The sequence below is a fragment of the Chelonia mydas genome, chromosome 6 (assembly GCF_015237465.2).
Source record: "Chelonia mydas isolate rCheMyd1 chromosome 6, rCheMyd1.pri.v2, whole genome shotgun sequence".
Classification (NCBI taxonomy): Eukaryota; Metazoa; Chordata; order Testudines; family Cheloniidae; genus Chelonia; species Chelonia mydas.
Genome location: NC_051246.2, coordinates 23457971 through 23484579, shown reverse-complemented (window position 1 = coordinate 23484579; position 26609 = coordinate 23457971). Strand labels below are relative to the sequence as shown.

At 45.4% G+C, this 26609-nt stretch overlaps 1 protein-coding gene across 5 annotated transcripts in view; it reads right to left on the bottom strand.

Annotated features, from left to right (window-relative positions):
- The window catches only part of LOC102946223 (USP6 N-terminal-like protein), a 177736-nt gene that overhangs the window by 22372 nt on the left and 128755 nt on the right, over positions 1 to 26609 (bottom strand). For all 5 annotated transcript variants that reach the window (XM_037899539.2, XM_043549891.1, XM_043549892.1 and 2 more), the window contains 2 exons: positions 8551 to 8658; positions 1221 to 1330 (listed from right to left, as the gene is read on the bottom strand). In XM_037899539.2, coding sequence (XP_037755467.2) covers positions 1221 to 1330; positions 8551 to 8658 — 218 coding nt within the window. The remainder of the gene's footprint in view (positions 1 to 1220; positions 1331 to 8550; positions 8659 to 26609) is intronic.

Here is a 26609-nt window from a genome sequence, read left to right as displayed (position 1 = left end):
TAGGTAGAAAGAGAGGACATTAAGATTTGATAGTCTGAGGAGCTAATCTTGAACTTCAGCAAGTATTTCACAAAAAGCAAAAGGTGATTTTACCATAGCTTCTGCAAGTTCCTCTGCTGAAACAATGCAAAACTCAGAATCACACCAGGTACGCATTACACCTCTTATGGCAACAGGGCTTGCCTCTCTTTCCCCAGTGGAGGAATACCATCAGAACAACGAAACAGTGCTAAACTATCCCATCAAACCAACAGATCTATTAAGACGACATGCACAAATATATAGTCTTCAGCACCCTCCCATCCAGTTTTTTAAGCACTCCAGCTGCACTATAAAACTCAGAAAAACACCACCATCTTGGTTTATTATAAGATATTTCCTCTCACACCTTCAGTGTTTGCTAAAGAAGAGCTAGGATATAAATATACAGTGCAACGAGTAGAGGCTTAGCAATATGACTCCCCTCAACATTAGTGGGTGCCTTATAGCTAAAATCCCTTCACTCCCAGCCTCACCCAAATGTGTGGAAAATGTCACCCCTTAATGATGTCAGTATTCCTGCATCACTGCCTCAGAAACCACACAACTATTGTTCTATGCAACCAGGCAGGAATGCGTGTGAGTGTCAATAAGTAGATTATGCAGTGTTGTAGCCGTGTCGGTCCCAGGATATTAGAGAGACAAGGTGGGTGAGGTAACTCACCCAGCTTAAGCTTAATAAGTAGCAGACAGATATGTAAAACTCCAGTGCATCAGTTGCTGTGTAGCAACCCCAGCGACTGCACCTACTAAAGGTTTATATTTTCCTTCCATGAATGCAGCTATTTCCTTTCCCCTTTGGGAGGCAGGGGAGCCTCGTATCCTTGCTGGAGCCCTGAAGATGTATCCATTTCCGCCCCTACTTTAACTCCCTGGTTTCTTTAGGTTCTGCATTGCAGCCTGGAGCCTCCTAGCTAAGGACTAGCAGACACAGAAGAAGAGGCACTGACTGGGCATGGAAACCAAGCAGCCCTCTCACCACTAGACATGGTCCGTCCAAGTCAGAGGGGTGATGACAGAGGGACAGTGCTGCTGAATGCGTGGTACCTGTTTGGAAGCCTGCACTTCAGCCCCTGGGTCTATCAAACTGATACCTTTGTGATGGTCAGTCAAGGGATCAGACAGAGAATAAAATAGATTCCCAGTTATGGACAGTTTGGAACCGTGTATCCAATACTCACTTGACTCCATAGCGATCCCGGAACATGATGTGGTTTCGAAAGGTGCGGTTGACATCTAAGTCTATCTGCTTGATTTCTGATGAGAAGCTCCTGGCTTGTTCTTTCATTTTCTGGATGGAAATGAGGGACAGAGAAAGGAAACCCATTAGACAGCCACATATATCATCTCTAGAAATAGAACATTTCAAGAGAAGAGACCTCTTCATTCTAGAGAGGGAGCTCAGAACCACCAGCCAGCCTATAACTCTTCGGTATTTAACGATAACAAAGCAACAACAGAATGAGGGAAACACATGCAGACTTGGAGAGGGAGCACAAAATGCAGCCTGTCTATGGATTACTAGTCTCACTTCCTCCCCAGCATTTTTATGAGGCCGGGAGAAAGGAAGAACACCCTTAGGAACATTTCCATATGTCTTTCTCAGTGATACTGCACTCGTAACAAGCAGCATTTCAGACAAAGTGAAATCAAGAAGCTGAGATTTTAAACAAGGTCTGGTCCCTCCATTTCTGACTCCGTTACTATGGAAAAAGTGCGGAAGTGGGAACATGGACCAGTCTAGCAGACATGGACTAGACACATCTTCTGCCTGTTAGTTTGCCATTGAGAACAATGAGTCTGAAGCCACTTAACCCTCTCAGTGCCGTCGTATACGCCAGGTACATGCAGACACTATTCTCATTTCTGTTCAGGAGCACACCAGAAACATATAGAAAATGTGCTAATCTGTGCAGAGGGACACAATCAGGTACTTCCTGAAGTTCTGTTCATAGGAATTTCTATTAAATAAATCCCACCACCGAGACCTAACATGCACCAGCAGCGCAGCAAGGCTTGTGCCCTACTTTCCTTCAAAGGTTTCTTTATTATTGAATTATCCTTGAGAAAAGATTAAGCTGCACACTCACCACTGAAATCTGGAATAAATCCCCCACCACTACCACCAGTGCCAAATCTGAGCTCCCGAACATTAAAGATTTCTATCAAGGGACCACTTCAGCAGGTTTTTAGAATGGACTGTTTCTACTCCGATCTCTGAGGCGTACACCATGATCCAGTGGATCGATGGTTGCCTCTGAAGCTCTTCAGAACAGAGACCGTGTTATATTTGGTCTTGTAAAGCACCAAGGTGGCTCTTGGTGCTTAGAAAAATAATACATATTAATACATAGCTCACAAACCAATAGCAGAGACCCCTAGGTATTCTTGGCCTAGATGCTGTGCAGTGCAAATTCTTATGGTCTAAGCAGCTCCATGATTTGATTGCTAATTACAATTTCCCTCCTCCCCAGAGAAACAAAACTATCTTAAGCCTACTAACCCCTCCTGGGGCTTTTTTTGAGTAGAGATTACACTGAGTCTTGAAGAGGGGTTCTGGCTTGTCCACTAGGGATGGGACCAAGACTAGTAAACTGGTACAGTTAAGAATAAAAGTTAAATACATAGCAAGACTCCCTCTTTGCAAAGAGATTTGTTGGTTTATTCTCGAAGCCGCATTCACTGAAAACAAAGATGGCATTGACTAAAAGGACTGATGCCTGCTAATGCTCGGGGCCCATCGTATTTGAAGGAAATCAAACCACTACTATATGCTCACCTCACCCTAATACAGGATCCTTGCTCAAAGCTCCAGAGGAAGGCAAAAACCCTTCCAGCTCTTAACAAACATGCCCCATGGAAGAATTACTTACCAGCCCCAAAGGTGGCACTCAGCTTAAGCGTGTGCATGCAAGTAAGAATCACCATGCTGTAGCTAAGCATCTGAACTCATTTATATCCCTTAGATACCACTGGCAACCACATAATTGTCCGTTTGTTCTTTAAGCCCCTAAGGCTATTTAGTGAATGAAATGTTCTGCCACCGAGTTTTGGAGCAGCCTGAGATGTAACTGCAGGTTAGAGTGCACACGACTGAACAATGATGCCACACTGGAGACCAGCACGAGGCTCCTCGTTAACCTACAGGCGGGAAGCCTTGCATATCAGTCATAGATACACAGATGGATGGTAGGGAGCCTCTGCTTTAAAGATGTTAGTGGATCCAATTTACAGTATCCGCAGGTTGCCATTTCCCCTAAAGCTGCCACATCAATTTGGAGTTTTGGATAGAAGAGCCCATCACACCCAGAGCCGGCTTCAGACTCATAACTGACTAGCAGCCCTGATCTGCCTAACAGCAACACAGGCACTGGCTGAACACCATGTGGGGTTTCCATCCTCCGCAGAAAATGCTCAGAGGCGATTGTGACCTTTACATATTGTAGCCTGTAGCAGTAGCATTAACTCTGAACTTGTACCAGGGTTTGTGAAGGAGACATTGAAACTAGGGCCCAGGCAGAATTATTGCCTGTATAAACTAAGGGAGAACGAAGGGAAGGGAGCAGTAAAATGTGATGCTTAGGAGTGGTTTAGTTTTCTAGCATTAATACTACAGGTATCCTTTCTTGCACCCTATGGCGTCTTACATGTTACAAGGAAGCAGGCTACATGAAGCACCCTTACTACACACACTAGGGCACTTTGGTTCAAGTTCATTAACCAACCCAGGCTCCTGCTGGTAGCTCACTCACTAAAGGAACAAAGTAACTCCAATGTAATCAATGTTTCCTATTAATACAAAAAACATTTCAGTCTCCACTGATCGGGGAGTCCCTTAAGAGGCCACAAAGGGAACTAGAGCTGACTCCAGAGCGACCCTCAGCTGTGATTCTGACCTGCTAAAACAAACCCCCTTTCACACCCACTCATGAATAATTACGAACCGAATGCACTTGCCCAGAGACTGCACCTGTTCTAAGGAGCATCCTGTGCTCAGTGAACAGAGCTGCTCATGGTACAGTATTTAGTATGCGAAGCAATCCTAAAGCCAAGAAGAACAAAGTCACTAGAATGTAAAAGAACAAAGTCACAACATCTTGGGATCTGAATGGCAGATAGTAGCTCAGGGCCTCATGCAAGATGTTTCAATCATGAAGGTTCCTTAGCTCTACAGACTACAAGCAATGAGAGTACGTTTTCATTTTCAAGTAATTTGTGGACTTCTGAATCTGGCTTGTTCTGCTCAGTTGCACTCTGTTGTTGAGCCCTGCAGATGTTTAAACAGACAGAAGAATAGATGCCACTAGCTAGAAGCACCGACTGTAAAACCAACTTCACCAGTCCCATTTCATAAAACTTTTGAAAACAACAACTGGCAAAAGCTGACAGGTCTGCACTTCCTTTCTCTGGCAAACTCCCACTCCCCGCCCCCCCCCCCTTCAGCTTTAAAGCCATCCTGTTGGGGGATAGAAACTTCATGGCAAAAGATGCATAGGAGGCGGGTATAATAGGCATGGGGCGGCTCTGCCTCCCCCGGCACCGCCGCTGCCTCCAGACACCTGGTTGTGAGTTTGGTGGGAGACGTTTTTGCTTTATTATGCCCCACGCAGGTTCCAGGGCAACTAAGGAGGCAGTTTGTCCTATTCAGCTTCCTGGGTTCATCAGTAATCTCCCTGGACTCCAGGGAGATCACTGATGAACTCAGGAAGCTGAGTAGCAAATACTGTCTCCTCAGCCATCCCAAAACCTGCATGGGGCATATAAAAAGCTCAGGTTCTTCTTTGGGAAGAGACACTGTCATGCTGCAGCTTTTCGCAGGCATCTTGGGGTTGGGAGGGAGAGAAAGGGACAGCACAGCTGGCCTGGAGCTCTTCCGGGCAAGTTGGGAGGGGCTTGGCCGGGTCTCCTCCAGACAGGTGCTGGGGGAGGGGGGGCTCGACACCCAAAGCTTCGGCCAGCCCGGGGCTTCTCCAGCTGCGTGGGACGGGACACTCGGGGCTCCTCCAGGTGGGCAGAGGGCTCATTGTTCCAGCCTCAGGGATGGGGGGGGGAGTTTGGGGGCCAGGCAGAAGAGGCGGAGCTGGGAGCTAGCCTCCCCAAAGGAAGGCTTCACCCACCACCCATGTATGAGAGATCAAGTTCCACCTATGAGTCATTCTCCTCCCATGCTCAAACTCCCTCACAAGTGGCTCACTTGTAACAAACATCCACGTTGGTGCAGTAGCTTCAAAGGCACTACACCCAAATCCGAGGCCATTGTTACAGACTGCATTCAGCCCTGCGCCTCACGATCGCAGCAGGTAGTCCTGGTGCCACTTTGGGAAGTGCTGAAGTGGCAACACAGGACCATGGAAAATTGGCAAGAGATATTGATGTCTCCAACAATAACCAACGAGTGCTAATCTGCACGGAGGAAGATAGGGAAGGCATATCTAAAGGCGACTCAACAAGATCTTAGTAAAAATTAAGCAACACAAGAGTAACAAAAATCAGGGCTACTCCCTGGACCACTTGGGGGCCAAAGTGAACAAGGACAGTGAAGTATCAAAACTTACCAAGAAAGAGTATCTTGAAAGATAACATCTTGACTGAAAGGAGGCTAGAGAGACTTAGGAACCAGGTGAAGCCATAAAACCTGCCATTGTTGGGGATCCCAGACAAAAAACAACTGACTTGCTGAGCTCCATAGAGGAGTGTTGGTTTAATCCTGCAGGATGCTGAATGCCCGCTGAAAGGTGCAGGGAACCCACAGCTCCCACTGACATGAGGGTACTCAACACCTCTCAACAAGAGCTCAGCACCTTGTACGTCCTGGCCCTGTATCCAGAAGCTCCTCCAGCTGGATATGCAAGGAGATACTTGTTACATAGAGATCCCTATGGGTAAACGTGGGAAGAACGAGGACACTAGTAGCCTTATTATGATGGCCCTGCCTGATGTTAGGGACAGGGAGAGTCCTGAAAACATCATGAGCAGCTCTGTGTAAAGGAATTTCAAGACAGCTCAGTATTGGCCTTGTTCCACACCCAGGACTCCACGTTGGCCTCAGTGGGAGCAGCGAGAGGCCAATGCTGAGCACTTATGAAAATCCCACACAAAATATTTTTTCCTCCTGATTTAAACTCCCTGGCAGAGGCAAGGAGGAGAGAGAGAGACAGACTTTGGGCCCCCTTAGAGCAAGCATTATAGAGGAAAGAGTCAAGGCAGCTATTTTGTTCCCGACACACAAATCCATGGTTTCTGAGAACTGGACTCTAAACCTCTTCTGGATGAAATTAGAAAGAGAACTAATTGCTGGCCTCAGGTGGCACCAAGGCTGAGGAAGATTAAGAAGAGCTGCTTTCAGGGATTTGTGTCATGCACAGGCTCTTATGCTGTGTGGTTCCTGTTTATTGCAGACCCCTCAGGAGTTTATCGTTAAACTACTTGTGACTTTCATTTATTCAGATTGTTTTACTTACTGTGCGGCGTGGCATGCTGGGGCTCTTCTGTACCCTCTCCCATTATGGTTGGAGAGAAAAAATGCCAGAGAAACCTCACTAACCCTGCTTTTTGGGATGATCTCGGTTCCATGTTCTTGTATGTCTTACGAGATTATGTATACCAGCAAGATTTTGCTATTAATATCTATGTTTGACTAACTGTAATAGGCAGGAAATTATTAGAAATACTTGGATCTACTGGATGAGACACTTGACTCTCTTACCCTCTGCCTCTGAAGTGTAACCACGGGGCTATGCTGCGTTTGCTTTACTGTATTGTTCTTATTGCCAGAAATAATACAAAGTTCAAAAGACCCCTGTGTTGTGAATACCTTTTCTCTGGCATGCAGCTCCCTCCTGTGCCTGTTAGCAGCACTCAGCTGGCCAGAGGAAGCTCCAGACAGCCATGGGAGGTGCTCTTCCCCCCCCGCCCACTCCTCCACAGGCCCTGCATGCTGCTTCTATAATACTCCTGTCCTCCAAACTCCTGTTGGGTTTGGGGAGCAAAAGACCAAGTGATCTTTGCCGCATGCTCTACGGAAATGCTACTCGCCTGATGTCTGAAACCCAGCCACATTTAGGACGATGGCAAACAACCGATCAGGAAAGAGTGGAAACCACTAATGGGTGAGGGTAGTGGGACAATCATGGAAGTGCCATGAGGGTGGCTGCGGGGGCGATTAGGAAGCAAGAACAATTAGTGACCTAGTGCTCCCATGAACTGCATGCAGAAAAGGATGCTGGAAAGTAGCCACTATGTTTCTTGTTAAAATGTTTTTATTACAATCAAACTCAATAAGCCCTCTTGTTCAATTTCTTGTTTAACGTACACAGATATTGTTTAGTTCATGCCAAAAAATCCTCAAAAGATCTAGCTTTGTAAAAAGATTTAATGGGAGGCAACGGAATCAAGACTTTTCTCCTATTTATAAAGGAAATCCTGTAAACGGAATAATTTTTAATAGACTATTTCAATAGGATATTTCTATATAAAAGGGCCGAGGGTCTGAAAATAAAAGACACCGGTCATTTCAACCTGAGCTGCAATGACGCTGCCAGCAAAACCAAATTTCAGTGAAATGAGGGAGTGGGGGAAGGGGGGGGATGTTTCATAACCCAGAACTCTTAAATACACAAATCCTTAAATGAATTCTCAGCTATGTGATTTTCCCTGGACTTTAATTGGGTCATGCTGCTAAAATCCTTTTCCATATTGGTTTGAAAATTCATCCATCAAACTCAGCTGTGCAATGAAAATATAACAGCAAAAACTGTAGTGAAGAGAGATTTTGGCTGTCTCAGTTTTTGGCAGACTTGGGACACTTTAAAAAGGAGCCAGAAAATGCTGAGCACCTACTCTTTAAGCTACCTCAAGTTCGACGTCCCACTCCCCCAAACAAACCCAACACACCCAAAAACTTGTGGTCACTTTTGAAAACATTGGCCACTATCTTCAGTGACCAGTTTCAATCAGATACAGCAACATCTAAAATGTCTGTTGGTAGAGTCCCAGTTGTACAGTTTGAAGCAACCAATATGCCAGAAAGAGCTTCTGGATTTAGGGTCCTATTGACACAGTGGGGTGGAGGGTACAAATGGATAAAAAGAGTCAATCCTCTTTTTATTTTCAGTCTGTACTCTTACTTGTAGCACCTCTGAATGTAGAGGAAGAAAGGCTTATGGGACTGTCTCCCAGATCAGTGGTGATAAAGAGACAGAACACAGTGAAAGGAGCAGTGATTCACTCCTTCACCTATTTCACTAATGGGAATCAAAAGTTAACATCCGCTGAATGGTATTCACTACACCACTGCCTACTGGGGAAGGGACACAGGTGGTATTCTGTCTCCCTCTCCAAAACCCCTCCATCAAGAGATCACACATCCATCCATCATCTCCCACCTTCTGATGGCTCAGGCTGCAAGAGTGCGGGTCTAACTTACCATGATGTACCGGAATCCCAGCAGACTGGCCACAGGTTTATCCACACACACATCCCCTTGTGACCACTGCTATGAAGGCGCCATACCTCATACTTTCCTTCATTCTCAGTCTTCATCTTCTCGATGTCCAGCAGGAGTGACCAGACCTGGCCTCGCACCTGCAGGGGGATCCCTTTGTAAACCCTGCGGAACATCTGCAGATTAAATGGAAAACAGGATAACGTTAATGCGACAAGCCTCCAAGACAGATGTATTTCAAGCACAGAAGCCTCCTAAGTGAAGCATCTCGAGGAGACCATCGACATGGCAGTGAATGATTTGGTAATTAAATGACCCCCTCTTACAGTCTCAGCCATTGTTAATTCCCTCTATGAGGTCAATTCAATCCAAGACAGAGCAGGAGCACTCACATGCTGTAAGAGTGTGGGGATCTTCACTGGGACTCTCCTCTGCAGACAGAGATACTGTCCTTCCAGAGGCAGCATGGGACATCATGGGCCAGACCCCAACATCCACACATGCATCTTCCCCGTTCTGCATGGAAGAGAGCTTGGGGACTTTGGCAGCAGTACCCCACCCCTCCCCGTCAACGCTGCAGGGAGCAGTCTGCACAGGGCAGACTGGGCCCAATGAATACTGGGCTCCCGCTGGGGAGCTTCATGGAGTGCATCTGCATTGGAGCTATGCTGTCAGGGAGGAGATGGTGCTGCAGGGGAAGGAAGAAGGTTGAGAGGCTCAGCACAAATGGCCCAGAGTATGTGTGATACTCCCCAGGGATTCCCAGCATTGTGAAGCACCTCACAACACCTGCCCCTAGTGTGAAGCAGTCTGCTCTGTGCCTGCCGGGGCTGAAACCCAGCAGCCAGTGGCCACATAATCCCTGCCTCCCAGGTCTGCACAGATGTTGCCTTCTCTTGTGCAAGCTAGCGATAGGCACATGCCAAGCCCCGAGCCCTCGGAGCACTCCCTGCAGTATCCAGCTCCTGTCGCTGGACTCTCAGGGTAGATCTACACTGGAATAAAAGAGCGGCTCGCCTGGGTCAGCTGACTCAGTCTTCGGGGCTAAAAACTGCTGTGGAGACGTTTGGGCTCAGGCAACCTCCTCCCCCCACAGGATCCCAGAGCTCAGGCTCCAGCCCGAGCCCGAGCTTTTACACAGACATTTTACTGCCTTGCAGCCCACGCACCACGAGCCCCAGTCAGCTGACCCGGGCCAACCTCGGGTGTTTAAGTTTTGTGTAAACGTACCCTCATAGTAATCACCAAATTCACTGTACCCAAGGGAACAGCATACACACAGCTTGACTGGCACAACTCAGGATCCGGTCCTTTATAACATCACAACACAGATATACACTTATAACTGTTTCACTATAAATGTATGATCGAAGATTAAGATTCAAGAGATACGGAGTAAGGATAATGGAAACAGAAATGGTTAGATATCAAATTCAAAATGTAGCACACTTCCTAGAGTCTGAACTTAACTTTAACAGGCTAAAATCTTTGTCTTAAGCAGTTTCCAAACTAAAGCAATCTTCCAGCATCAGCAACCTACGTGGCTGGGATCCACCATTCACGGATGCAAAAAGGGCTGTCCTTTTTGCCCCGGGATGACAGTGCACCTCTAGATGAAAGCTGTTTCCCGTAGCGTTTTTTCTCTTCCTGTTGACTCCCCATCCCCCGCGTTGACTCATGTCAACAGCACTTCCATTCTTTTGGCTTACAATGCTTAATTTACATATGAACCTAGGCAGACAGGTGAGTATACAGGCCTTTGTCTGACCCAAAACCTGTTTGTCAGTTCTGTCTTGGACAGAGGTTTTAAAACATGTATTTAGCACACACAACTTCTGAAATATCACCGGTACACACAACACACAATGATGATGAGGATCAGCATGCTTCTGGCTTTCATTTAAGATCTCACACAACATGCTTTATAGAGAAGTACTATGATAGCAATGTGTTGGGTGTAGCGAGTTTGTCAGGACTGTTAGGCATTGCTGACAGAGTAGTGAACCCTTTGCCAGCTGACATCAATGGGCCTCTGTGTCCCATCGTCATCCAGGTTTGGGGGAAAGATTTTTCTATGGGAGAAAGGGGGACACCACCGCACTCCCTAATTGGACAATCCTGGGCTGTCAGGGAATCTCCATGGACACAAACGATCTGTTCCTGTGGCTTAGGGTGACCGTACACCCCGTTTTGGCTGGGACAGTCTGTTTTTTAAGCCCTGTCCCGGCCATCCCGACTTTTTGGCAAAAGTGAACATTTGTCCCAAATGGGACCCAGCCCTGTGCAGGGGAGGGAGAGGACTCAGGCAAGCAGCTCGGGACAGCCCCGTGCACAGGGTAAGGGGGGCCAATAGGCCATAAAATTTCCCTTTTCACCCTAACATTTCCCAGAGTGGAAGAAAATTAGCCTGCTCGAAAATAACAGCCCAAGATTAAACCTGGAGCTGGACAGAGTAATGACATCTTGCTTAAAATCAGGGCCTCCTACTACATCTCAAATGGGATGGAGATCTGACTGCACCTGTGCAGCTCCTACTGTTTTAATTCTTGTTCAGTATTCACATGCCAAAGATATGATCTTGCAAATGCTTGTTGCCAGGTGTGGTGCTTGCGTACTGCAAGTGGGCCCATTGAAACCAAAGGGACTCTTTGCAGTAGTAAGCTTTCTGCCCAGTTGTAAGCATTTGTAGCCCGCACCTCGGGCTAGCCTACACGTTTTCCCTTTGGGAAATATGGTCACCTTACTGTGGCTTTAAAACATGGGAGAAGAATGGTCTGGACTAATGTTCTGATTACTACTACTGGGAAGGAAGTAAAATACTCCATATGATACTCCTAATATTAGAAAAACAAAAGTGCATGCTTGGTTGTTTTTTTGCAATGTGTTTGTGCATTTAACAGCACTTTGTGTCTAGTCTCTTCCATTTTTCCCCTCGTCAGGTCAGTTTCTTTCTTGATGAAAAGCTCTTTAATCATCAATGGCAAAAAAAAATTTTTTTTAAAGTTTCATCCCTTCTATCAAACATGAATGTTTTAAAAAAATTTCAAGATGTTTTTGTGACACTAGCAGGCCGGATGCCAGCTCTTGCCTAGGCTGCTGGCATTAGCTAAGAACTGACAAATTTGTAGCTGGACACCAGTCCAGTTCACTTGTATGTTAGTTTTGCTCAAAATAGCTATTAGTCTGATAAGAACGTCAGTGTTTAGACTCTATGAAATGCTTGTAAGTTGCTGCATGCATTAATCTCACTTGTAACGTCTACATTCCATGCTGTAAGGAAATATGTAAGTTTTTCTTTACAACTTTGAAAATGTTTGCTCTGAACTTGTGAACCCATGCACGGGAATCCTCCCCACTGCCCATCCAGGAGGGCTATCAAGAAACATCATCATAGAAAGGATTGGTTAATGGCTCTCTTGCAACCATGGAGCAGTACATGCAGAAGGCTTCATCCCATCACTCTGAATGCTGGACAATGGAAATTAAAATAGCATATGTGAAAATTTTTCATCTCTTTGCTGTTTGAACTCTCACAGAGCCAGAGAAATCAAACTGGCGCCAGAAATCCCCAAGGGTTACCTGGTTTCTGCCCTGACACACTCTTTCAACTGACAGATCACTACAACTCTGTCACTCCTAGGATTTAGATGGTAACTCATTTGTGTGTATATGTTTGCTTGCTTTAATCTGTAAACAACACTCCTATTCCTTTTTCCTGTTAATAAATCTTTAAATAGTTGATTACAGGATTGGCTACTGGCATTGTCTTTGGTGGAAGATCCAGACTACCAATTGATCTGGGTAAATGACTGGTCTCTTTGGACTGAAAGCAACCTGAATGTTGTGTGATTTTTGATGCAAGTGACCATTTATCATTTAGTCCAGTCTGCCTGCATGGCAAGATAGACTGGAGAGTCTAATGGGACTGTGTCTCCACGGTGCAACTGTTGTAGAAATACAGGCGTTCACATTTGTTACTGCTTTGGTGAAATCTAATTATAGAACATACCACCACTTTGGGGTGCCTGCCCTATTTCTGACAATCTGCCCTGGAGTAGGCATTGACGGTCATGAGCCACTCCAGACAGTACAACAGTTTTCTTCTTGTGAGTTCAACCCATCTTCCCCACAACCTTGAATGGTCTTTCAGCTGCAACATTAAAAAAACCAACAAATAATCCCACCACCTGTGACTAACGAGGCAATGATTTTGGCATAGAAATTTTTAATAAATTTCACAGTAGAGATGCGGGGACAAATGACAAGGCATGGAAAAGAGGGTCGGGTTTGGAGAGTGAGCCCACCCCACACTTACTCCAGTGTGAGCTCCTCTTCCACAGGGCTGGGCCTAGCTCCCTGCTCCAAGTGTCGTGACCTGGCCATGTGGTCACGACGCACTCAGGTCTGGCATGCCCAACCCTCCGTCAGGTCACAACACTCAGAACAGGGAGCTGAGCCCAGCCCTGCAGGACAGGAGCCGTCACTGCAGGGTGAGCTCGTCATGGACTACATTCAAATTCATGATTATCATGAACACTGCGACATCTGTCCCAAAATCGTAGCCTTAGTTATTAAGGACCCCGTGGCGCTTTAAATTGGCCTGGGTGCTGCCCAAACGCTAACCCTGCCATTTACATTCTGCCTACTTAAATTTCACTGGCCGTTTCCATGGGGTGTTTTCTTCACTGTTATATAGCGTTAGTGCATGATGGCTGCTACATTGCAGTGGTGGCCTGAGCATTTAGACTCTAAGTGGCTTCAGAAAAAAGCCTGCTCTACTGTATACACCACTGAGTCACTGACATGCTCCTAAACACAGCTCCATTCAGTTTCCTACACTGGGTACAAAGGTTTCTATTTTCAGCTTCCTATTCCAACTTATCTTACAATCAGTTTTACAGAATTATTTCCGTGCTTTGTATATTGAACGGAATCAAGTTCATGCATTTGTACATAGGCGAATAAAGCTAATATGAACATGGTACCTATTTTATATCATCTTGCAGTTTACATGTATCAAAACACTCAAGTGACTCTGTAGGTGGCATTGTAAGGTAACGGTATAACTGTTGGTGTCCTGGGCTAGGAGGCAATGAATTCACTTTTCCATGCTGCCTTATTTCTTTACACAACTGTCGTACACAGGAGCATTAGTCATGGACCAGGACCCATTGTACTAGGTGCTGTACAAACAGAACAAAAAACAGTCTCTGCCACCCAAAAAGATTAGCCTATATATAAGACAAAAGACAAAGGGTGGATTCAGACAGACAGGAGCACAAGGAGAATCACAGCAGCATGTGGGCTAATAATAAATGTTGAGATTACACTGCCATTCTGCTGCACATTGATATTTCCCCATTTAGTTGGGACATGATTAGAACACTGTTCCTTTCAATTAATTTCATGTGGAAGTTAGATGAGCCCATGATTCTTAACATTCATACCATGACAGAATACAATCAAGGGTGCAAATAATATCACCATGCAATATTCTTGTCTACAGTAAGCACTTCCCAAAGGCTGTCCCACTTTTGACCCTGATCCTACAAATGCTTACAACTGGGCAGAAAGCTTACTACTGCAAATAGTCCCTTTGGGTTCAATGGGCCCACTCGCAGTACGCAAGCACCACACCTGGCAACAAGCATTTGCAAGATCATATCTTTGCTATGTGAATACTGAACAAGAATTAAAACAACAGCAGGAGCTGCACAGGTGTAGTCAGATCTCCATCCCATTTGAGATGTAGTAGGAGGCCCTGATTTTAAGCAAGATGTCATTACTCCATCCAGCTCCAGGTTTAATCGTGGGCTGTTATTTTCGAGCAGGCTAATTTTCTTCCACTCTGGGAAATGTTAGGGTGAAAAGGGACATTTTATGGCCTGTTGGGTGGCTAGAGTAGCATGCTGATCTCTTTTGGAGAGTGTTCCAGAGTCTCAGTCCAACTGAAGGCTCTGTTACCTGGTCTCTGGAGCAGCTGGCTGCAGAACACTGAGACCCAAACCTATTTCATGTTTGGATCTAGTTCAGGGGTGGGCAAACTTTTTGGCCCGAGGGCCACATCGGGGTTACGAACTGGTATGGAGGGCCGGGTATGGAAGGCTGTGCCCCCAAACAGCCTGGCCCCCGCCCCCTGACTGTCCCCCTTGGAGCCCCCAACCCATCCAACCCTCCCACCCCCGCTCCTTGTCCCCTGACCGCCCTCTTCCATGACCCCCGCAACTGCCTGCCCAGGACCCCACCCCCATCCAACCCCCCACTCCCTGTCTCCTGGCCGCCCTCCCCCAAACTTCCGCTCCATCCAACCGCCCCCTGTCCCCTGACTGCCCCCCAGGATCTCCTGCCCTCCCCCTGCTTCCCACCCCCTTACCATGCCGCTCACAGAGGCAGGACGGGCTTATTGGAAAGCCTGGGAGGTGGGTGGGTGCAAGCCGTGCAGCGACGTAGCTGCGGGGGAGGGGCCGGGAGCTAGCCTCCCTGGCCAGGAGCTCAGGGGCCAGGCCGGATGTGGCCCGCGGGCCCTACTTTGCCCACCCCTGATCTAGTTGCACTGGAATGTAACTGACTTAAAACAATGTGAAAGAGAAAGGGTGGGGGGGGGAAACCAGTGTGTGAGACAGGAACAGGAAGAGAAATCTTAAGCCATAGAGATGTTGATGAAGAACCAATGAAAGCCTTGCTCCAGGCAGGAGTCTGGATGACTTTAGCACAAAGGAGGGGATGAAAGCCAGGAACCCCATATTGAATCAGTTAAAATTCCCTCCTGATCAATTTATTTCCAAAGGATTAGAGAGTTCGAGGCTAGCAGTGACATTTTCCTGAGGTATAATAAGCAGCTCAACTCTGCAGGGAGGAAACATTTGGCTTTGAATCTGAACATTCAGCAAATGTTATTGCTGAACTTTAATGAATTCACCAGGATTCAGTAAACAGCTTTCAACACCCCATTGCGAGTGTAGCAGGTAGAAAGGGCATAACAAACCAAGCTAAGGGCATGGCCACACTGGAAACTTAAAAGCACTGTCGCAGGAGCACTCCCATGGCAGTATTTTGACGTGCGAATGTGGTTGCGCGGGAGCGCTGGGAGACAGCTCTCCCTCAGAGCTCCTGGTAATCCACCTCCACCAGGGGATTAGCTCCCAGCGCTCAGAGCCTGTCTACACGAGCACTTTGAAGTGCTCAGACTTGCTGCGCTCAGGGGGGTGATTTTGCACACCCCTGAGCCAGCAAGTCAGAGCACTATAAAATGTAAGTGTAGAAAAGCCCTAAGATTGTATTTAACAAACTGCCTTTGGGTTATTTACCTGATGGCTTCTTTCCTCCCACCACCCACAAAAATGAAAGTGGTAAAACCTCAAAGCCCTGGGAAAAAAGAGCAATTTCCCTTCACAATGAAACCAAAAAGAAAATGAAGACATTGTAGGAGACAATGACAATCTACACCAGGGGATGAGATGACTGGGCATAATGGGTGCAGTTGGTTCTTCATAACCTCTTCTAGCTGCTTCCTGTTTCAGAGGGGAAAGGATTTTTTTGTTTAAACATCGCTATTTTGCTGTATATCTTTGCAAAAGGTTAGAAGTCCAGGCCTTTGGGAAACAATAGGGAAGCAGAGGAGCAGCTGCCTCCCATACCTAATGTTAAAAGTAGAGTGACCAGATGTCCCAATTTTATAGCGACAGTCCTGATATTCAGGGATTTTTTTTTCATATAGGCACCTATTACCGCCGCCCACCCCCATCCCAATTTTTCACACTTGCTACCTGGTCACCCTAGTTAAAGGAGACCTAAAGAGGAAAGAATAAAAGGGCTTATACCTTCTTTTTAGTATCTCTAGGACACTAACACCTAATGATCCCTACTAAAATCGGGCCCCACTGCCATAGGTACTATACAGACAGACAATCCCTCCCCTGAAGAGCTTACAAGATACAAGACAAAGGGTAGGAGAAAGAAATGTCAGCTGGTAATTAAAGTATGGCGACATTAAGGGTTTGTCTACATGGAGCAGCAATGCATCCTAGAGGGAGTGACACTTCTAAAACACAGTAATACGTTATGCTTTAATTGGTTCAAGTAGACCCTGGTGGTGTGCACAGAAGGTTCCCTAGTGCACAATACTACATTAATGCACACTTGGGAACCTTTAGTCCACACCAGCAGCATCTACACATACTAATTAATGCATGATATGTTAGTGCACTTTAGAAATCACACACCCATAGGGTGCATTACCCCATCATGTAGACAAGCCCTAAGTGACATGCTCAAGGTCAAACAGGAAGACTGTAGCAAAGCCAGGAACTGAACCCAAGTTTCCTGAAGTCCAGTCCAGCATTTTAACTACAAGATCATCCTTCCTTTCTAGGCTTCATGATGGATAAAGCTCTGCAACTGCTTATCACAAGTTTTTTTTTCCCCAATCACAGAAATATCAGATCAAGCCTAAGTTCCCCATCCTTCTGCCCTCGTTTTGTTTATGGTCTCCCTTGAAAAGCACCCAGCATTATGACGGAAGAGTGCTATCAGCCTTTATAAAAGGGTGGGGTGCTGAATCTCTAACCAAAAGGCTTTTCTTCCAGCTGTTAAGCGCTTTTGTTAATCAGGTGTCAACAAAAACAAACTAAAAATCTCTTGCCCACTCGACCCACTTTCATTTTGTCACTATCCATCATAAACCTATTAATTTGCCAGGCAAAGACAGGGTGAATAAGATGTGGATTTCTAACAGCTTCAAATATAAATATAAATATTTTTTCTTTTTAAAATGCCTTCATTTATCATAAGGTAGCAACCACCTTTAATGCATGAGCCAGTGCCAGGACAACTCCTCTTCCCGTAAAATTAATGACCCATCTATAAAGGAAACATGCTCCCTCTCTCCCTCTCCTTTGTGATTATTTACTAACCTCGGCTCTGACAGCAGGAGCTGAGCTCTGAAGATCTTTGGGATCAGGGACAAAAAAAGCTTCCCGTTACGAACCCCAGGAAAGAAAACTTGTTCAATTCCTTTTCACACCATAAAGCTGTTTGTTTGATGATCCGTCAGTCATTTAAAACCTGAACTTTCATGTGCAGTATATTTTGATGGATACCAGTTGTTTCTGAGTTGGTCTGACAGCAAGCAGCCTAAGGGCTTGACTATACTTTTAGCACTGCAGCAGCGCAAGCTGCATAGGTGTAGATGTGCCGCTGTAGGTCTTAGCGAAGATGCTACCTGCCCCGATGGGAGACCTCCTCCTGTCGGCATAGATGTTCAACCTCCCGAAGAGGCAGTAGCCACGTGGATGGGAGAAGTCCTCCCGTTAACATAGCGCTGTCTCCACCGTGGATTTTCCACACCCCTGAGCGACGCAGTTCTACTGCTACCAGGCTGTAGCGTAAACCCAGCCTAACTACTCCCAAGGAGCAATCGACGGAGGGAGTTTAAGAGCTGGAACCTGAAGAACAGTTACAATCCCAGAGGCTACAGCCTCAGATCCAGTCCAGCTGCCACTGTTCTAAGACGTCCAGGGTTAGTTGGAATGAGTTGCGTGAGCTCTGTTAGAGTAAGCTTTCAGAGCACAGTGCAAGTTAGCCACTGACGTGAGCCCCACAGATAAAGCCCCACGTGTAGCATTAACAATTTCTCTTCATTTGCTGCAGAGAGAAAAAGCAGTAAAGAAAGGGAGTCACTTTCTTTTTTAAATGATGTTCAGAGGAGGGCAGAAAGGTTCCCCCTCCACCCACAAAAAAATAAAATAAAGAAGGGGTCTCTGCCGTTCTCTCTCTCTCTTTCTCTCTCACACACATAGAGATCATATAAGTCTTCACTTCTCTGTATTGCTGGAGAACGCTGTGGACAGCTGGAGAACTAGGGGGATTATGACATCCATCACTAGAAACAAACCTGAGCAACTGAGAGGGGAAGGGATTATGAGCCCAATTCTCAGTTGTTTTTGCTAATACTTCCTCCCTCAAACACACACGTGGGAGGAAAAGCTCTGTTAAGAGATTCAAATTCTCCTGCCTCATCAATTAAGAGCTGAGAAAGGTTCCAAGCCAGTTCTCCAGTCCTGGAAAAAAACCCTGATTTTGCTGGAGGGCTATGATGAAACTTAACAGTCCTGCTATTTCAAAATAAAAGGGAAAAAAAATGAAATAGCTTTCAGGCCTCCATGGTATCGCACAAAGAAGAACAAACATGGTGCGATGTTTTTCTTCTGTAAGTCTTATTTAAGAACTTTGCCAGGTTTACTATAAAAAACACCCCCCTGAGCACTGCAAGTTTCAGCGCTGTAAAGCACCAGTGTAGACGGTGCACCTGCCCTGGGAGCTGTGCCCCTCGTGGTAGCTGCGCCCCTCCCAGCGCTCTGCCGTGACTACATAAGCCACACTGAACGTTGCCTGTGTAGACTAGCCCTAAGACAGTGGTACTCAGCCTAGCTGTCCACACGGATATGGACAGCCAGGGGTTCACTTTTTTTTTTTAATTCAAGTTGTTGGTGTTGCTGCAGGAATCAGGGGGCCTGATTTCACCAACTGTTGGCAGAACAATACTGCAACAGTCGTCTCTCTGCCAGCCCTTCCCTCCCTCTGCTGCCACCAGGATTGACAGATTATTCACTCTTGGGGGTCTCGGTCAGACACTAAAGAGCATTTGAGCATACTGGCTGGTTCATCCTGAGCAGCTTTGTCAGCCTTCGTTTTATTAAGCAGCAGTCACTGCACAGACACATCACCAGGATCAGAGAAAAAGGGAGGTGAGGCTTTTCTTTTCTGTAATGCTGATACAGACTCTGCCTCAAAACAGACCATCTGTTGGCTGAGAATCTTCCAAGGGAGTCCCCTCCCAGATAATCTGGGCCACACCCACAGCAGCTCGAGGGAGTTATGGAACAACCACACCATGTGTTCCTCTTTCCCTGCTCCCCCAGGGCCAAATCACAGTGGGTCAAAATTTATTCCTGGCATAACTCCATTTATTTTAATGGCCAGAAACTAATTATTCCACTAACTCTGTAGCACACGCAGGCTTTGGGCTCAGCCTTGCCTACACTAGAAAGTTGTACTGCTTTAACTTTATTGGTATACTTAAAGCACTACAAGCCCCCTAGTGTGGACATGGTTATATTGGTCAAAAGGTGTACAGCAGTATAGCTATATAGCAGTGACCTTTTTAAGCCACCAGCTGCATGTTTGCCATCACGTCACCTATTATGGTCTCATCCGCCACACCAGGATGTTAGGGAGGAAACATTCTGGCGAGAGGAATGGATCTCTGTTATAATCCCCAACTAGTCCCTCGTTGCCGACCCCACAACCTACCTGCTTGGTTTTGACCTGCCCAGTCTTCAACGGTCCCTGCTGAACAGGTTCTGGACCAGGCACGGTCTCCGTGCACCCTACCACTATCGCTGGGGCCTTCGTGACAGCCCTCTGTGCAGCTGTGGTGCGACACAGACGATGACACACATTGTCGATGAATGCCTCTGACTAGGTTCAGTGGTGGCCTAGAAGAACTGCATCCCACCACTGAAGATGCCATCGCTTGGCTAGACGACTATGCACACGCAAAATAAATAATAAATAGTATGGTGAGGGGAATAAGCTATATTAGTATAAGTCACCTTTATACCAATCTAAGAGTGTCCACACCACAGGTTATACCTCTGTAGTTATTTTAGTAAAATAAAATCATACCATGACGTTACACTCCATATCTTTATGGAAATATGATTATGCTATGGATATGGCATAACAGATATACTTTATGAAAGATGGCTCATGTAAGGTATCATTGGAAAGGTTATGATTTACTGCATGTGATTATCTGAATGTGATTATCCAATTTGTATGCCTGTATCATTTCTGTATCTGAAGCTAGGAATCTTGACCATGTATCTGTATTTCAAATGTACTACTTTGGATGACACCCACAACTAGCCCTTCAGGTATAACAATGAAAAAGCCAGACTGGGCTGATGCCCCATCAGCAAAGACAGTGTACTGTGAAAGAGCTTAGTCTTCCTGTGGATGCTCCAGACAGCCTGCAAGTAATGGCTGCTACAACCCTGCAGAGACATGTGACTGAGCCACCTGGTACTAGACCCCGCCCTTGGAATGTCATTGTTTTTCCACTAGAAGACAAAGGGTTCCTGCCATACAGAAAAGCTATATAAGGCAGGGGAGTGACATCCTCAGGGTTCTCCTCTACCTCCCTGCCCAAAGAAACACTAGGAAACACCTGAAAAGAAGAACTGAACTGAGGGGAGAAGAGTTGAGCCCAGACTGAAAGGGTATCTAGCCTGTGAGTAATAATACCTGAAGTTTCAAGCTGCAGGCCAGTGCACCTGGCTTTCAAGAATCTCTAATCTGCCTGAAACAACATTTAGGGTGAGAAATTACTATTTGTAGACAATTTCTTTAGTGAATCAAGCTTAGTTTGCATGTTTTGTTTTATTTGCTTAGTTTAATCTGCTTTGTTCCATTTGCTATCCCTTTAACCACTTAAAATCTGCCTTTTATAGTTAATAAATTTGTTTTGTTTATTATTAAACCCAGTTTGTGCAATTTCTAACTGGGGAGGGAGGGGAGAGAGGCCAAGAAGCTGTGCTTATCTCTCTTCACATTGAGAAAGAGGGCGAATTTTTTTGAGCTTGTGCTGTGCAAATTTTTCTATACAGCACAAGACAATATATCTTTGGGTCTGCACTGCAAGGGAGGTGCGCATCTGAGTGCTGGGGCAAGTCCCTTAAGCTGAGTTTTCCCAGAGCTGATCTCAGTGTCTGTGTCTTTCTGCAGCTGGGTGTGGCCCTGCCTGTGCGTGTGCTAGAGGAAGCTTAAGAGCCTGGTTCAGCAAGACAGGTTAAAGGGGGTCCATGCTGGCAGAACAGGCAAGCTCACTGGCATCTCAACACATCAGGTGGTACCTTGAAGGGGGGCAACCTGTCACACATACCCTTACCTGTAACAGTTACAGGTACAAAATTTGCGCTATGAGTAAGCCTGGTACTAGGTCTCCTGTATTAGTGACAGCATGGAACCCCAAGGTCCTGCACTGAGCCTTTAACCTGAATGTGGCTTGCGGTTCTGTTTTGCTTTTAGTTTAGGAGGATACCATACTTGTTGCCCATGAAGAGATGACTAAATACATTTGAATACTTTGCCTTCAAGTTCTTACAGATCAGCGTTAAACTAGGGAATGTAAGCAAATACTCTGTTTCCTGGCCCTGCCTTGACACCACTGGAACTCTCAGATATCAAATAAAACCTTTCCCAAGTTGTCCTCTCTGCTAAGTGAGATAGGGTTCTTGAGAGGCCATTATTCAGTACTAGCTAGTGCTGCCACATGATATTTCACATCACCACATTACTGAAGAAACTCATACAAAAGGTGAGAATGTTGTAGGTTCCCGGTCGGTGGTTGTTTGAAAGGGTAGTGCTCAAGACATCGAGATGTTTAGAAGCTTCAGTAAAGCATGCTGGCATGAGAGGAAACTTGGTAATGGGAAACCTTCTACTGAGAACTTCTGGTGTTTCAGAGGAATCTACTGCTAGCTGAAGGATCCTAACCTGTGCTATACTTTAAAAAGGCTTCTTTGTTTTGGTCCAGTATTAGCTTGAAAGGGCCCCATCAGAGTCTAGCAATAGATTGTTTTTAGTAATGAAGCTTTGCCTGTTTCCAGTTTAGGATGGGGCAATTATCTAGCCCTTGCAATGAACCTTAATTTCCTCCCCCCTCCATTTTCACTCTTAAATTACTTCTTCTCTACAGGTTATTGCTTGAGTACCCCTTCCCTTCTTTAGGCTGCGGAGTAGACAGATTCTTGACTGAGTTTTGTCTGTTTCAGTAAGACAGTCTTCCCTATTCTCTGGACTGAGGACTCTGTGGATAGTAGCAGCTGTCTGTTATCTAAGGCAAAGATGAAACAAAAAAATCACCGCACACTGAAGGGAGTCTTATTTGCACACGGGCAGCTAGAAAGCCCAACAGACTATCCAGCAAAGGAATTAAATTAAAGGGTAAATACATCCAATCCATATTTATTAACGTACATCCACAACTCAACTGACTACGAAAGCACTAGATTATGCATAATCTATCCTCGTGAAATGATGTGTCCCTTAGTATTTTTAAGGTGTCACAGTACCTAGGCATCCAGTGTTTTGGGATACACCTAAAGAATGGACAGCACTGTCAAAAACACTGCATTGTAGATCCATCTTGACATTTCCATACAGATAGGTATTTACCATACAGTGATCCATGCCTTTGTCACCTCTAGAATGAACTGCAGTGCACTCTACATGGGGCAACACCTTAAAATACATTCCGAAGCTGAAGCCGGTGCCGATTTCAACAACTGGCTTGTTAAACTGAGAATCTGGCTGTTCGAATATGAGAGCAGTACTCAGTGAACTGCATGTTGGCTGTCTAATGGCTTCCAAATCGGAATTTAAGGTGTTGGGTCTGACATATAGGCCTTGCAACAGCCTGAGACCCTCCTGCCTGAGAAAGGCTGCACCTCTTTCTGTGCCATTCTGAGATCAGCACTGGCACTTGTGCTGGAGCCACTTTGCTATACAAGAGAGGGAGCTGCTAGCAGGATGTTTTCTGTGTCTCTGGAATTCACTCTCCTCTGTCTGAAATAGCCTGAATCTACTGACCTTCCAGATTCACCACAGAGCTCACCTGTTTGAGCAGGCATCGTGGGAGAGAGCAGAGGAGGAACGTGAAGGGTGGGAGATGCTTTAGGATATGTGATGACTGGTGGTGGGTGGGTGTTTTTCTGGAGTGGTATGGAACGCAGTGGAGTGGCTGAAATGTTCCTGGGGCCTCAGTTTCGGTGATGTGATTTTGGTACTATAATTTTTAGTTAGTTGATAAGATGCATCTGGAGTCCGTATCCAAATAAATAACCATATTCCATAATTCAAGTGGAACTTTTTGCTTCTTGTCAGATTCTGATATCAAGATTGTTCAGACCTGCAGAGGCCTCCACTGTTTGCTTGTGGGGGTGTTAGGCTGCCCAAGTTCAGGTTCTTCTCCCAGAGCACCTGGCTCAGGCTCACCGGGCTCAGGGTTAAAAATTCCAGTGTAGATGGGGGTCTCAGAGCCCAGGTTGCAGCCCAAGACCGAACTTCTACAATGCAATTTTTAGCCCTCTCGCCTGAGTCAGCTGACCTGGCTGAGACTCTGTGCCATGGGTTTTATATGGCAGGGCAGACATACCCTTAGACTGCTTGGTTAGGCTTGAAGTGAGCAGAAGTTAATTATACAATTATCAGACTGATGGATATCTCCAGCACTCAGCCGTTTATTCCCAAGGAAACTTGAATTACCCTATACGACCCTGTCCAGCCCTAGAAATAGTTCAAGGAAATTTTATTTTGCTGCAGAAAGTTAAAAGCAGCCTGGCATTGAGCTAGGTAAACAACTAACTTATTATCCCTGATTGTGATAGCAAGAGCCCACTTCCTCCTGCCAGCCACAAACTGTTCCATGCAGTGGGATCAGTCAGATTGTGTGTAAAAAGCCAGTAGACACCTCACGACCAGAAAGGGCAACAGGGAATGGAAGCCGGTGGGTAGGGGGACTGTCAACAGCTGGCCACATAAGCTGACAATGAAATCTCACAGCCACGGTATTTACAACATGTTAACAAGTTCACAAGTCTCAAGCAGCTTAGTTGGATACCAACTCAAAGGTGAGTTTTGCCCTGTTAAAAATAAATTCCAAGGTATATTAGGCAAGGGATGAGAGCCTTCATAGGAAGGTGATGAACATAAAGAAAGGTAGAAAAATAATGTATACAGTAGGAGAGATTTAGAGGTGAAGTTACTTGTGGAGGATAGAGAAGTCTTCCAAAGCTACTTAAAATCAAACGGCTTATGCTACAAGGTTTTTTATTAGTTATTATAAAAGCAGTCAGTCAGCATGACTGACTGATTTAGTTTAGCATTACTAATCTTATTGCAAAGAGAAGGTTGGCCTTTCCACTGGCAGTTTCCCTAACAAACTGTTCTATTCGCTATACTACAGAGATCACTCAAGACAACAGGCTGCAGGGTGTCAGTGAAGTGATGAGAACAAGAGAGCATTAAAAAAGTGCATACTCTGTAATAACTGCCATGGGACTGGAGCAAAAATGATAGACTGCTTTTTACAATCAGCTTAAGCAAGTGGATTTTACTTTTGTTTTTTATTTATTTAGAAAAACTTTAGAGTTGATTTCATTCCAAGGCATCACATTCCCACACTGGAATAGCATTATTCAGTTTCATGGCTTTCTGAAGCCAGCATCTGAACTGCTCTCAGATATCCACTGACATCCACTGAGTCCAGCAGAAGGAATCTGTGCAACTTCTAAACTCACGATATAAATTCATGAGACCATTCAGCCCTCTGGGCCAGGCGATCTCAGCAACTTTAATCTAAAAAGCAATGCAAATGTTGTACTATCAGTGAAAGGAAATTACTGTGGATGAGGGAACAACCAGTTCAAAGCTCTGCTTCAGAAAACAGAGCTGAGCTTTGGGTTGTATTTCCCTGCAATTTTATATTTAATATCATGCTGCATGACAGTGTCACTGGTCCAACATGCATATACGGGCAATACTGGCTGTACAGGTTTCCCCATGTATAGCATAAGGGATCTTTCCAAATCTCTGCCAATGGAAGCTTCTATTGGAATTGTTAGGGTGGAATGGGAGTGAAGTCAAAGATTCTTTATGTTCCTGTACGTCATCTGGCTTATCGTTTCCGCACCCCCTCACTGTTTAGCACTTAATGTGGCTCCTTCTCAAGTCAATGGGAGCAAAATGTCAGCTCTTTGGCACTGGGATAATGTCTTATCTGTCTGGAAGAATCATGAACCCTTGTGGTTCATTATAAATAATTCCATTTATTCTATTACAAGAGCTCTAAGCTTTTCAGTCACTGAAATAAAGGAATGAGAGCTCAATCTCTCATTAGGAGAGGGCCAGTTTGGACCCACATTTGCTCTAATTGCTGTTAACCCAAGAAGTTATTGTAAATTGTTGACATCAGAAGTCATTAAACTGAAGTCACAGTTTGTGTTAAGAACACATTTGTGTTTGTGTCAAGAACCTAATCGGCACTCATGTTAAGTTTCATGTTCTATTATCATTTTGCCCTGTTGAAACATTTGGGGCCCATCCAGTTGTGAGGTACAAAAAGATACAATACCATCTTTGCTTATGATAGAGATGCAGTAATAATTACTTAGGACAAAATACAGCATGAGCTAATGGTACAGTGGAGCAGCTGGCTACTGCGTCTCCATGAAGAAGCTGGAGTCAGATTCAGACTTGCTGGCACAGATGTGAAGGGTCTACCCACACAATCCAGTGTGACCAACAGATTGAAGCTGGATCCTATTCAGGTTTTTATAGGGCCTCATTACTGTTGTTTAATTTTATTTAATTTAAGTTAACCAAGTGACCCCCCCCCTTGTATTATGCCCCAAGTTTCCTTTAACTTGACCATTTAATTTGCTAACCCTTTTCTAGCCAAACTGTTATTTTAAAATATACCCTTTTTTCTCATCTGGATTTTTATTTACATGTAAAGGCCTATATTTTCATACTTATAATTGTGAGTGCCCACCTTTAACCCCAGAAAGAGCCCGGATTATCCAATGGTGCTGAGCACCTACCCTTTGAAAATCAGGCCCCATTAAGGTGTCTCAAATTGGGCATCAAAATAACTAGTCACTTTTGTACATGTAGGCAGAAGTATATTGCATCAGCTCTTTCCCCCTTCAACTTTAGATTCATGACAAGAGTTCATTTAAAACTGTATCGATGGGTTAATTAATTTCAATTTACAAGTACAGATGTGAACTCTAATCCAGGGGTACTCAACCTTTCCTTTCTGAGGCCCCACCAACAGGCTATAAAAACTCCAGGGCCCCACAGGGTGCCAGGGCTGGGGCCTTTGGGATTCTGCCCCAGACCCCAGCCAATCTACTGCTGGCCCTGCTTCGTGGATCCCCTGAAATCATCTCACGGACCCCTGGTTGAAAGCCGCTCTTCTAAACCAAACACTGCAGTCCTTACACAGGCAAAACTTCCATTTAGGTCAGTAAGTTTTGCATTAATAAGCACTAAGAGCTGAAGG